The sequence below is a fragment of the Bombus impatiens genome, unplaced genomic scaffold (genome assembly GCF_000188095.3).
Source record: "Bombus impatiens unplaced genomic scaffold, BIMP_2.2 scf_0693, whole genome shotgun sequence".
Lineage (NCBI taxonomy): Eukaryota > Metazoa > Arthropoda > Insecta > Hymenoptera > Apidae > Bombus > Bombus impatiens.
In genome coordinates, this window is record NT_177112.1 from 29,346 (window position 1) to 41,193 (window position 11,848).

At 34.5% G+C, this 11,848-nt stretch overlaps 1 protein-coding gene and 1 non-coding gene across 2 annotated transcripts; both read left to right on the forward strand.

The window, feature by feature from the left end:
- The first annotated feature begins 548 nt into the window (after positions 1–548).
- TRNAC-GCA lies at positions 549–620 on the forward strand. Its single transcript has one exon. It is a non-coding gene; the product is annotated as a tRNA-Cys (tRNA).
- Positions 621–1,162: 542 nt separating this feature from the next.
- On the forward strand, positions 1,163–2,821 carry LOC100743912 (protein YIF1B-A). The gene is made up of 4 exons (XM_003492367.3): positions 1,163–1,371; positions 1,673–1,758; positions 1,832–2,164; positions 2,233–2,821. Exons 1-4 carry the CDS (start codon positions 1,341–1,343, stop codon positions 2,758–2,760), a joined length of 978 nt encoding a protein of 325 aa, XP_003492415.1. The 5' UTR covers positions 1,163–1,340; the 3' UTR covers positions 2,761–2,821.
- The last annotated feature ends 9,027 nt before the right edge of the window (positions 2,822–11,848 follow it).

The following is an 11,848-nucleotide window of genomic DNA, read 5'->3' on the forward strand; positions in this document are numbered from 1 at the left end:
CTCTGTGACTGGAATTGGATCTTTGCACTTATTGCTTAGCTCTACTATATTTACCTTATTTTCCTCGACTAATTTACGTTCTCAATTTGTTACATTCAACGACAGTAGAAACATAGATTAACAACGTAGATACGATACTAATTAATTCTACGTTGTTATTTATTGATATTCATTGTAATTAATCTTGCATAGAAAAGGATTAAGTGGAGTAATGTGAAAAATACGCGTGAATGAAACGATATATGTGTAAATACGTCTCTTTTATATTTTATATTTTGCTTTGATATAAATATCTTCTTCTTTATCTTGATATAAATATATTTTAGTGTGTAAAGAAATTTTTAATAATAAATGTCCTATTAATAAGTGATCTGTATCTTTTACTAAAAAAATAACAGCGAGGTTTTAAACTTTAATTAACAAATGTTGAATTAATAATTAGATAATATGTTTATTAGAGTTAGTTAATGAATAATTTTGTAAATAAATAAAATATATGTACATAATATTAATACAAATATTGCTATTAGAAGATATTTGATACAACAGGGGGTATAGCTCAGTGGTAGAGCATTCGACTGCAGATCGAGAGGTCCCCGGTTCAAACCCGGGTGCCCCCTGATTTGATTATTTTTTTGCTCTACTTCAAACTCAACTTTTTTAAATTCATATTTATTGGTATAATATATTATAATATAGATATTATATCTGTATTTTACAATGCATAAGAGGATAGTTTAACATTTTAACCTATACTATATACTATACTATAATAATAATGCTATAATACTATAGTATGAATAACTACAAAGGCATATTATCATCCTACGTAATATAATAAGATTTGCATGTATGTCAATTACTTACGCGAATATTGTAATACATATTTTAAATCGTATATTTACGTACTTATTTCATATATGTACATCTCTTTAAAAATATATAAAATAATTTTCTACATTCCCTCTTGTGATATTAGACTTAATCAGCAAATGATTGGACATTTGAAAATGTGCAGTTTGTACAAAAAATTGTATTGGAAGAATTATTCAACAAATATTTATGTTGTAGAAGTCACTAGTAGTGAATAATTATGCTAACTAGAGTAATTTAAGAACATCTGCTACAACATGACAGAATTACAATGTACTGAGATTGGTAGTGGGAATAATTGTAACTTCTCAACGTAGCGCAACGTATGACGTACTATGGCGACGTGTAGCATGCATTGTTTTCAAGTTTCTTTGTGAAAATAATCGGGTCCGAACCCGCAAGTAATACAATTTTGATTAGTATTTGGTGCTTTTAATAAACAGTTCAAGGAATTCAATTCGAAAAACATGAATTATAATCATTCAAGTCCGCGGCGAGGTAAGTTTGTTGATCCGCGAATATATGTCATTTTATCTATTGAATCCATTACTATTCGTGGCTTAGATTTGATAGTGTAATGAGTTTATTTTAATAAAAATAATGTATTTATTTATTAATACATTTTACATTTATTGAGGAATATGGGTACAATGTAATATAATATTACGAAACGTTATATAGAGGTTATGATTTCTAAGCCTCTCTTATTTAATAAAGTATTAATCTTTATATTGAGATAGTTATGTTTTATTATAATAATATTTTGTGTAATGTTATTTAAATGAGAAATTTTTAATAGGGAAGCCAAAAAGATTGCTTGATCCATCTGCTGGTATTTCTGCATCAGCATCGATGCCTCAGAGCCCATACATGTATAATCAGCAGGTAAAGATTAACAGGCGTACTTATTATAAGTTATTGTAGAATATGAGAACTTTGTTCTTGTTTGGTCTAACAGATTCCTATGGATAATGGTATAGTACCAGAGTATGGTTACAACATGCCAGAACAACAGCCTCCACCATATGGATTTAATATGACGCCGATGCAACATTACCTACCTCCTGAAAGTCGTGGCGATGAATATGCAACCTCACAATTTGCGACGCAATTATTGACACAGCCAGTAGTTACAAACATGGCTGTACAATATGGAAATGTTTTGGTTGGATCTGGGAAACAGCAATTTGAAAAATATGTGCCAGTTTCAGCTTTAAAATATTATTTTGCTGTTGACACAAATTACGTTGCTTCGAAACTAGCTTTGTTATTTTTTCCATTTACTCATAAAGTAAGTTATCTTGAATCTAGCAAATAGAGCTTAATTATCTTCAAATAAACGATTAATATTTTCAACAGGACTGGTCTGTGAAGTACGAACAAGATGCTCCATTACAACCACGTTATGAAACAAATGCACCAGATATGTATATTCCAACAATGGCGTTTTTAACATACATAGTTTCAGCTGTATTAGTTTCTGGAACTCAAGAACGTTTCACCCCAGAACAGTTAAGTATTTTGGCTAGTACTGCTCTTGCTTGGGGAGTCATAGAACTAGTTGTGCATATTGTAAGCCTCTATGTGATGAATCTTGAGACAAGTCTTTCAACATTAGATTTGTTAGCTTACTGCGGTTATAAATATGTCGGTATGAATACAGCTCTTTTGGTTTCCTTGTTATTTCGAAAATTTGGCTACTACATAGTTTTATTGTACTTCAGTGCGTCTTTAGGATTTTTCCTTATACGGTCACTAAAGCTAAGAGTCATTCCACAAAATAGCCCGTACACAGCTTCTGGAAATAAAAGGAGACTCTATTTTATACTATTTGTAGCAGGTATTCAACCTGTGCTAATGTGGTGGTTATCTTATCATTTGGTTTAATCAGTAATAATATGGAAAGAAATTGAAATGCGTTTAAATAAAAACAAAATGTGTATATTTATTTGATTATTCACATCATATGTGCATTTTTATAATAAAAATTTCTTCCAAAAATTACTTATTATTCATTAAATGAACCTGCTATTCGTTATAATCTTTGTTAAATAATTTTGTATAAATGAAGTTATAAATAAAAAAATTATGATAATCGTAAATTATTTCAAAGTTTCTTACTATTTTTTTATAACATAATATTCATAATATTCATATAATATTTATTAATCAATCATCGCGAATTTCGAAATGTATCTGAGGAATATTACCGACCGTGCGATTGCTTCGTGAGCGTGTTTCATAGCAGGTATGTACATGCATACACACACATTGATATAATTCGCGTTGTTTACTTCGGTTATTCTCCGGAAGGTGTCTTCGTACTTTTCCGTAATTCTTCGTCGATTCACGAAACGGTCGTTCATATGGCGCCACAAGCGTGATTAGTCAGTCAGTCAGCCGCGAGCCGCGGTGAACTGAAGGCGTAGTGAGTGTTTCTGTGGGCCGACGGGCCAAAAATGGCGGAGCGTACGAAGACGACAGCCCCGGCCACCCGGCCCGTTCCCATGAAGCTGTTTGCCTCCTGGGAAGTAGATTGTACTGCACCGAATTGTATACCCAGGTAATCGATAATCAATCGTAGATTCTTATACAGCTTCTGTGTTACACACGATATTCGCATTGTTACTCCGTTGTCACTGGTGGACGCCAGACACTCGACGGACATTCACGGTATTCACACGCCCTTTTTTCCATGATCATTCGCATTTTTCTGTTCGCACCCCTGCCTCAAGGGCACCAGTGTTCGCGTACTGTTTTGACCTTCCATCGGATTAACGTGTTTCTTTTATAACATACGCCAGATAGGTTATTCGGGATGCGTGTCAGGTTGGGACTGCGTGGCGCGCTCTGCCTATTGTAGGATGCTAGCTGTCAATCGGATGTGACAGATGACCGAACGTGTGTATCATAATCTCCATCCCGATATTCACAGTGGTTTTATCTCGCCGATAGTCGATCGATATCGTTCCAATACCGGCGATTTTCCTTTCTTTTTTCTTTCTCTATTTGTTTATATTCGACGGTTTATACTCGACGAGTAAATGCAAGAGATTCGATGCAGAGAGAAAGAGAGAGCGGGAGAGTGAGAGAGAAAGAGAGAAAGAGGAACGAAAGGAAAGTTCAAAGTTTTGTGTACGAGTCTACCGACATTGGCTACCGGGAAAGAATTGTTGCTATGTTGTAGGTCGAATGGTAGATGCTTAGTCGCGTGCGAATAAACAAGTCAAACAAACAGTCGTGTGTTGATTGTGCGTGTACGCTCGTTAGATTAGAATATGTTCCGCCAAAGTTCACACTTTCGTGCAATGGGATGTCGTGTTCGAATGTCATGGTTGTCCGTTTTCACGGGCGCGTTAATTTGATCTTAACCTCCGTTTCGTGATATAATGTCCCATTGAATCATTTTCTTTCCTCGTTACGCGTTTCTATGCACCGATGAACATTCGAAAGTAAACAGAAGCCTTCATGCAGGATATAATATACGAGTAATCCGTAAGTACGTTAATCACGAATTATTTCTGCTACGCATTTTTATGAATAGTTCACCATGTTTCTCTCTGTTTGAAACGAAATAGACAGCGGCCATGATTCGAACTGAATAACTGTATATTATTAATACACATTATTACATTTTGTTCGAATTTAAGGAATTTAATCCTTCATTATTAAATAATGAAAGTTTGCATTAGATTTACGTTTGGTATTTAATTTTTATTTGTATTCTCTCCATTTTACTATATATATATATATTTAAAACACGATAAAATCACGGAATAAAGGTGACTAGAATATAAATATATACGTACTTGTATTTTATTCACTTTCATCTTGTATTCTCCTGTAAGAGAGACACAGAGAATGCGCTGAAAATAGGTCTGATGTTTTATCGCAATTAAGTACATTTAACATTAACATTATAATGTTATTAATAACTTGTTAAAATACGATATAAGTGTTAGAGGATTAAATTAATCGCGTACTCATGCATTAAAGATTAGTATTCATTTATTAATCGGTTACTCGCATGTATTTACGTATTCAAAAATTAATAGATATATCTGCAAATCTATACGTTAGCAGATACATATTTAGCATTTTATAGCATAAAATTTGTACCAAAGAAATCGAGAAGTCTACGTATCGCTATCTGTACACTTTCCAAAAAATGATTAAAATTCCACCATCAAAAAATATATAAAAATATCAACATAATATGAATAATTATTTACATAATGATAATAAATTTATAAAATTTCTCTGAAGAATCGACAACTGATTATTCTGTCGTATTAAATGTTAAATCAAAGCTTCCAGTCGTTTACAAACGTATTTTAATTTCGTTTCGTTTCTTTCTGCTCAAAATTCTCCTTGAAGGTGGCGCGATATGTTGAAGATGGTTTTTGTTTTGCCTGATATTTCGGACGTCGGTTGTAATCGATCGAAGATATCCAATATCCAATAACTTAGTAATTTTACTACGTGACATCCGGCTGTTCCGGATCTTATTGCCAGTCCTTTCCGATAAAGGTGTTCTTATTGCGTATGAATCGCTTTGTCGTGCCCGTAACGCAATTCGCTAAAACGTAATTTATATCCGCGTAGTTGCGTCGAGTTTTTTTTTTTTTTTTTTTTTTTATAAAATTTGTACCAAAGAAATCGAGAAGTCTACGTATCGCTATCTGTACACTTTCCAAAAAATGATTAAAATTCCACCATCAAAAAATATATAAAAATATCAACATAATATGAATAATTATTTACATAATGATAATAAATTTATAAAATTTCTCTGAAGAATCGACAACTGATTATTCTGTCGTATTAAATGTTAAATCAAAGCTTCCAGTCGTTTACAAACGTATTTTAATTTCGTTTCGTTTCTTTCTGCTCAAAATTCTCCTTGAAGGTGGCGCGATATGTTGAAGATGGTTTTTGTTTTGCCTGATATTTCGGACGTCGGTTGTAATCGATCGAAGATATCCAATATCCAATAACTTAGTAATTTTACTACGTGACATCCGGCTGTTCCGGATCTTATTGCCAGTCCTTTCCGATAAAGGTGTTCTTATTGCGTATGAATCGCTTTGTCGTGCCCGTAACGCAATTCGCTAAAACGTAATTTATATCCGCGTAGTTGCGTCGAGTTTTTTTTTTTTTTTTTTCTTTTCCATCCGGCACGACGTTCGCATAAATCGACGCGACGATAATAATAATAATAACAATAAATGCTCTCGCACGATCTTGAAATTTATTAAAAATAAAATCCATAATGAACGATACATAATCCCGAGAAAGGTCATAAGTTCTTGCACAAATTAGGATACGGTATAATTAAAGCTCGCGCAATCTTCCTATTATTACGTTGTTTATCGTTACTTAGCTTTCAATATATCATCATTGTTATTACATCGTTTATTTCATTATCGTTAATCACGTTATTTATTTCATTGTATTACATCTTCCTACGTTAGTAAATCAAATCGTTCGTTACCATATTATGCAATGTACACATAAGAAATAATTCGAATTAATCAATATTCTATCATTATATAACGTTGAACCGTAATTCGCTGCCCGTGCTCGGCTATACTTAATGTGCCGCCTGGTACATTTAGTTTACACATGATAACGCAAGCAAGAAACTTTCAAGATATCGATTAACATGTTCGATGTAGACGATTCTCCAATTACCGCGAATAACGGGTTTTAAGCTACGTACAGACCTTCGTCGTTCTAATTAATACCAGTTGCGAATTACTCGAGGTCATAGACTACAATTAGTATCGTCGGTCGAATAAATTGCCTATACACCGAGTTTCCTCAACGTTTTGCAACATGTATCAAGTATTGCCCGCCCCGTCTCTATGATAAATCGGATATTCGTAATGAACGTGGTCCACCTGTTGGTTTCCAAGAGGCGCGGGTGCTCGCCATTTGAACGAGCTAAATGGAACGATGAAACATACATTTGCCCTGGGAAACGTCTTGCGCGCTGTTGTCATTTCCAAGCGCAAATGCGGACAAAGGAGTTGAGCATTGGTCGATAATTTTTAATTAACAAACGACGCAGGTTAAATATGTTTTGGGGATTGTTTCGAAGTTTTCAGAACATCACTCGCGCGATATTAAAATATTACTCGTCCTGATGATCGTTATTTGGACGCTCAAATAATAGCAAACGAGTGAAGTTCATCTCAGAGCTTTTTGTATCTTTTTATTCCTTCGGTGTATTTCGAAATGTTCGAAACGTCTCGAGGTTTACGAATGTATTTTGGTTTCCGCTAAAATTGCAATTTAAAACGGCGGATTACAATTACTTTCTACCCACGATGAGTATACTTGTCGTGAAAAAACAATAGTATTTGGCGCTAGAATGAGTATACTCATTTTCGTACCCAATATTATAGTTTCTTCACAACGAATAAACTGCTCGCAGCACTTAATATTTTCTTTTCCTTCACGACGAGTATACTCGTCGCAGCACGAAATAATATCGCCACTTCTTCACGACGAGTATACTCGTCGCATCACGATATAGTATTGCCATTCCTTCACGACGAGTATACTCGACGCAGCACGAAATAATATCGCCACTTCTTCACGACGAATATAGTCGTCGCAGCACGAAGTAATATTTCCATTCCTTCACGACGAGTATACTCGTAGCAGCACGAAATAATATTGCCACTTCTTCACGACGAATATACTCGTCGCAGCACGAAGTAATATTGCCATTTCTTCACGACGAGTATACTCGTCGAGAACGGTTGATCTAGTTTGCCGCTGTGATCTTATCTCGGGCGATCGTATATGGTTAGTCGACATTAATAAAAATAATAGTTGACATTAATTGGTATGAATAAAAAAACGCTAATTGTAGTTGGGTAGAAGCTGCGTGCTACGAGCACGCTCAAGTTAAAGTAATTTGTCTGATAAGAACAGCAGTTGACATTAATTAGCGTAAATAAAGAAGCTAATCGAAGGTGGATGAAAACCGCCCCTACGAAAACGACCGAGTCCAGTAGCTTCAGGTGTGTCCAACGTTGAGATCTTGGAATAATTGCGATATGTGTTGTGTGTAAAGATGTTTATAGCGCCAGATATTTATCATTGTCAAACAAACAATTCGATCGACGCAGCTATATTCCTCGTTTCGCTTCCAATTTGCCAGAACATTGGTCCCAGTTGTGGCAAGAAGCAGAGAAACATTCTCGTAATATTTTCAGTGGTTTGCATCGAGTGTTCAAATGTAACTGTCTTCCATAAAAATACGTCAACCCGCCACGGTTATCTTCGATAGACCTATATCTTCGAATACCATAGGTTGCTGTCGTTTGCAATTACGCGAGGTATATGGAAATCCTCTTATTCAATCGCCAAGTACCTAGCTTCGAGTACGTAACTTTAAGTACCCTAGAATCAGTCAGCGAAAGTATGTCAAGAAAGTCAGGAAAAATATATTTGTCGTGTGTTCGTTCGCTACGTACCGTATTATATACATTTCAGTCTGGCAAATATCGTAATCCGGAAACTCATACTACCCTGCTAAGTTCGAGGAAGAGACACCTTCGTCAAGGTTAGAGTAGCCTGAGACGTTAGAGTTGTTTCGTTGCACTGTGAAACACGTCGAATAGGGCAGCTGGTATTTTGCATGAAAAAATTGCAGAATCGCGCGTCTAACGCCCCACTGAACTGGTCAAACGACCAAAGAGATCGAGATCGATCCTGTCACGCTTTTTACCTTGAATTATTCACGGATCGCAGCTTTCACGCGCTGCTCGCCGGCGACAGGGTCTTTGGAAAATATTTACAATTCTAATGGAAATCTGAAAAGGCTCACGTGCGACGCGAGCAGTATGATCTTTTGTAGTTGACCGTCGTCGTTAGAATCGGCCGTTTCATCTGAATTATAATTAGTCCTAGACTATTGCTAGTCCTTTGGCACGAGAATTGCCTACGAGGGATAGACAACTGCGTTTCGTATGTTCCACGTATTACAGTGCATGGCTATTAGGATTTAGTTATCGTTGCAACTGTACAAACAGGAGAATAACGTTAGATACAAATAGTAAGAAATCGTAAAGTACGTGCGGAATATATTTTTCAGTCCGACAGGACGATAAGTGATATCTGAATCAATCTTTTATTTTTTATCGTTCGACTCTACCGGAGTCGGATTTCTGTTATTTTGTACGTGTACGCTCTCGTTCGTAAGTAGCCGGACATTTATTACCGATTTTATACGAATATCTTGCTTCAGTTTCTCTTATGGATTTATTACGTTGTCCTATGGTTTCGATGTCACTTTTGCACAATGTTAAGCGATATTTATTTATTTATTTATTTATCTACTTAGTCAGGGGAAGAAAAAGTAACCGAGTATTATTTATTGTTTCTTATTTATTGAATATACGTAGAAATTAAATTTATAAAATTACATGCTAACGTGCAGTAAATTACAAAGTAATATGGACTAGATAAGGCACGGTACAACAAATTCTAAATTAAATGACTGCACTGGGGAAAAAAAAAATTGAAGAGTAGACACCATTGAAGTTTGAAATCCGTATTATATTATATATATTAGTATATATAATAGTATTAATAATGTATTTATTATAATATTTATTAACAAATAATATAAAGGTACGAAGACATATATAATGTATATAATAGTACATATATATATATATATTATAATAAATATTCTAATACATAGACATATACTATTAAACATAACATATTAAACATATTTAAAACGCATATAATATACATGAAACGTATTAAAAGTACAAATTATATATTAATACTATTATATATCTTTTTATATGTCTATATATAATAGTATTAATATTATTATAATATTTATTATAATATATATATGTACTATTATATATATTATATATATCTCTATATTATTTGTTAATAAATATTATAATAAATATATCATTGATACCATTATATATAGACATATATAATAGTACATAATAAATATATTATTAATACTATCATAATATTTAATTACTATTATAAAATCTGGTACTAAATATATTATTAAAATATATACATATATAATAGTATTAATATATTATGTTTAATATTGTTAATACGTTTTATGTATGTTATATGTTTTAAATATGTTTAATAGTATTATCATATATTTATTATAATATGTATTAACAAATAATATAAAGATACGCAAGCGAAGTGATACGGAGGTATATCAAGATGATAAGGTCATCGAAAAAATGTTGTCTTCCGTCTGTTCTTTATCTATTAATCTATTTAACGTGTCTATTTCCCGCAGAGTATTCCTCCAGTATATTTCCTATACCTTTTACCTTTCGTTAAATTACCAATTTAATTTAAGAGTAATAAACACGAGGACAGAGCAATGAAAGCGCCCAAACGATTTTAGCCCATATTTTCGTTTACTCGTCCTTGTAATAACTTTATCAATACAGCAGAACCTCGATTGTCCGAGATTACGTAATCCGGATAATACGGAAAGGTTTATCAGTGTTCGTAAATCGTACAACAAAATCATAGAAAACGTTCGATGGCGTAACATTGTACGTGCCTTTAGGTTTAATTAATCGTCTAATCGATGGAAAGTTCAATTAACCGCTTTCACAATATCTGACTATTCACGCTATTTTATCTGTGTCGACTACTATCTTTTATTCGTTGCTGTTTTATATTTTATTTGAAAGAATCTAAAATCGGGTAGAGTTCGCAAGCTTTTCTTATAATACGAAGCAATTGGCTGTATCGTTGGCGAGTAAATATCGCTGATATTGTCCAAGGGCAACACGAAGATCGCGAGACAACAGGGTCATAAAATCACAAAGGAAACTAAATTCGTCAGATGTTTATGCGAAGTGTGTAAACACGTCAGCGCTTGGCTGTATGCGTGTATCTGAGAAGCGAAACACAAGTGAAACAAGCTTTCCAGTAAAAGTGGAAAACTGTTTACAAGCTTACAAAATAATTATTTGCTAAGCACATAATCTTTCGATAAACAGATTGTCCGATGGAACGTTATTTTTCTAATTCTCCGTTTTTAACGTTTCTCAACATATGTCTGACAAACATATATTTTTTTCAGCCATCAAAAAAACTCCATAGAGAATATAACGTTTAACAATTGCAGTATTTTATTAAAAACCAATATTTAAAAATATTCTTAGGGACGTGTTTTAGCGCAATATCCTTGAAAACAGTTCCTTCTATAGAGAAGCATCGAGCAATATTTACAAACATACCGTGTCACGCTCCTCGCTTTTTTTCAGTAGCCGTGCGGTATTTTCGTTGCCTGGAATTCCTTTCTCAGTGGCAACCATTTGTCCTAAAATATTCGCGAACAATGTTCTGGTAAAATATCGCGAAATACCCCATGGAACTTGTGCCAGAAGCTCGAGCGAACGGGCATTCAGCGAACTTTTCAATATGATTTTTTACGTGGACGGAATTCCTTAAAAATTGGAATCTTACTGCTTTTGAATCTTTTCGAAAAATACGCGACAGCTCAGGTTTCTTTATGCTCGTCAGAGCGTACGGTCGTTAAGGCGTTAAGGGAGAGATAACCGCGGTCACCATGGCAGTTGAGTCATTGAACCATCGAGTCGCAGCATGGCTAGAGGAGATCTTTTCTTTAGAAGTTGACGCGCTGGCTCGTCTCGGTTTGTCGAAGAACGGGTCACTGGTTCGCATCGTACGACGATTATTTCGTCTGGCGAAGTATCCACGTGCACGATATGCGAATAAATCTTCTACTAGCATCAGCAAACAGGTAGAGAATCATTATTACGCGATCGGAACAAATGTCGAGGAGCATGGTGAGAGGGTTAAGGTACCGCTTCACCCTTGGTTCGCAGCGTTCCTTCATTTACATGACAAAGTGGTCGCGTTTTCTCATCGCCTGGGAACTTTTTCCACCTCTTTTGCGGTTCTCGCTGCACGGCAGACCGGC

What these genes read in the sequence shown, in the direction of transcription:
- LOC100743912 (XM_003492367.3), top strand. Translation starts at nt 1,341, where the DNA reads ATGAATTATAATCATTCAAGTCCGCGGCGAG. An exon ending in TCATTCAAGTCCGCGGCGAG is followed by an intron (nt 1,372 to 1,672) that starts GTAAGTTTGTTG and finishes AATTTTTAATAG; the next exon opens with GGAAGCCAAAAAGATTGCTT. An exon ending in TTTTTCCATTTACTCATAAA is followed by an intron (nt 2,165 to 2,232) that starts GTAAGTTATCTT and finishes TATTTTCAACAG; the next exon opens with GACTGGTCTGTGAAGTACGA.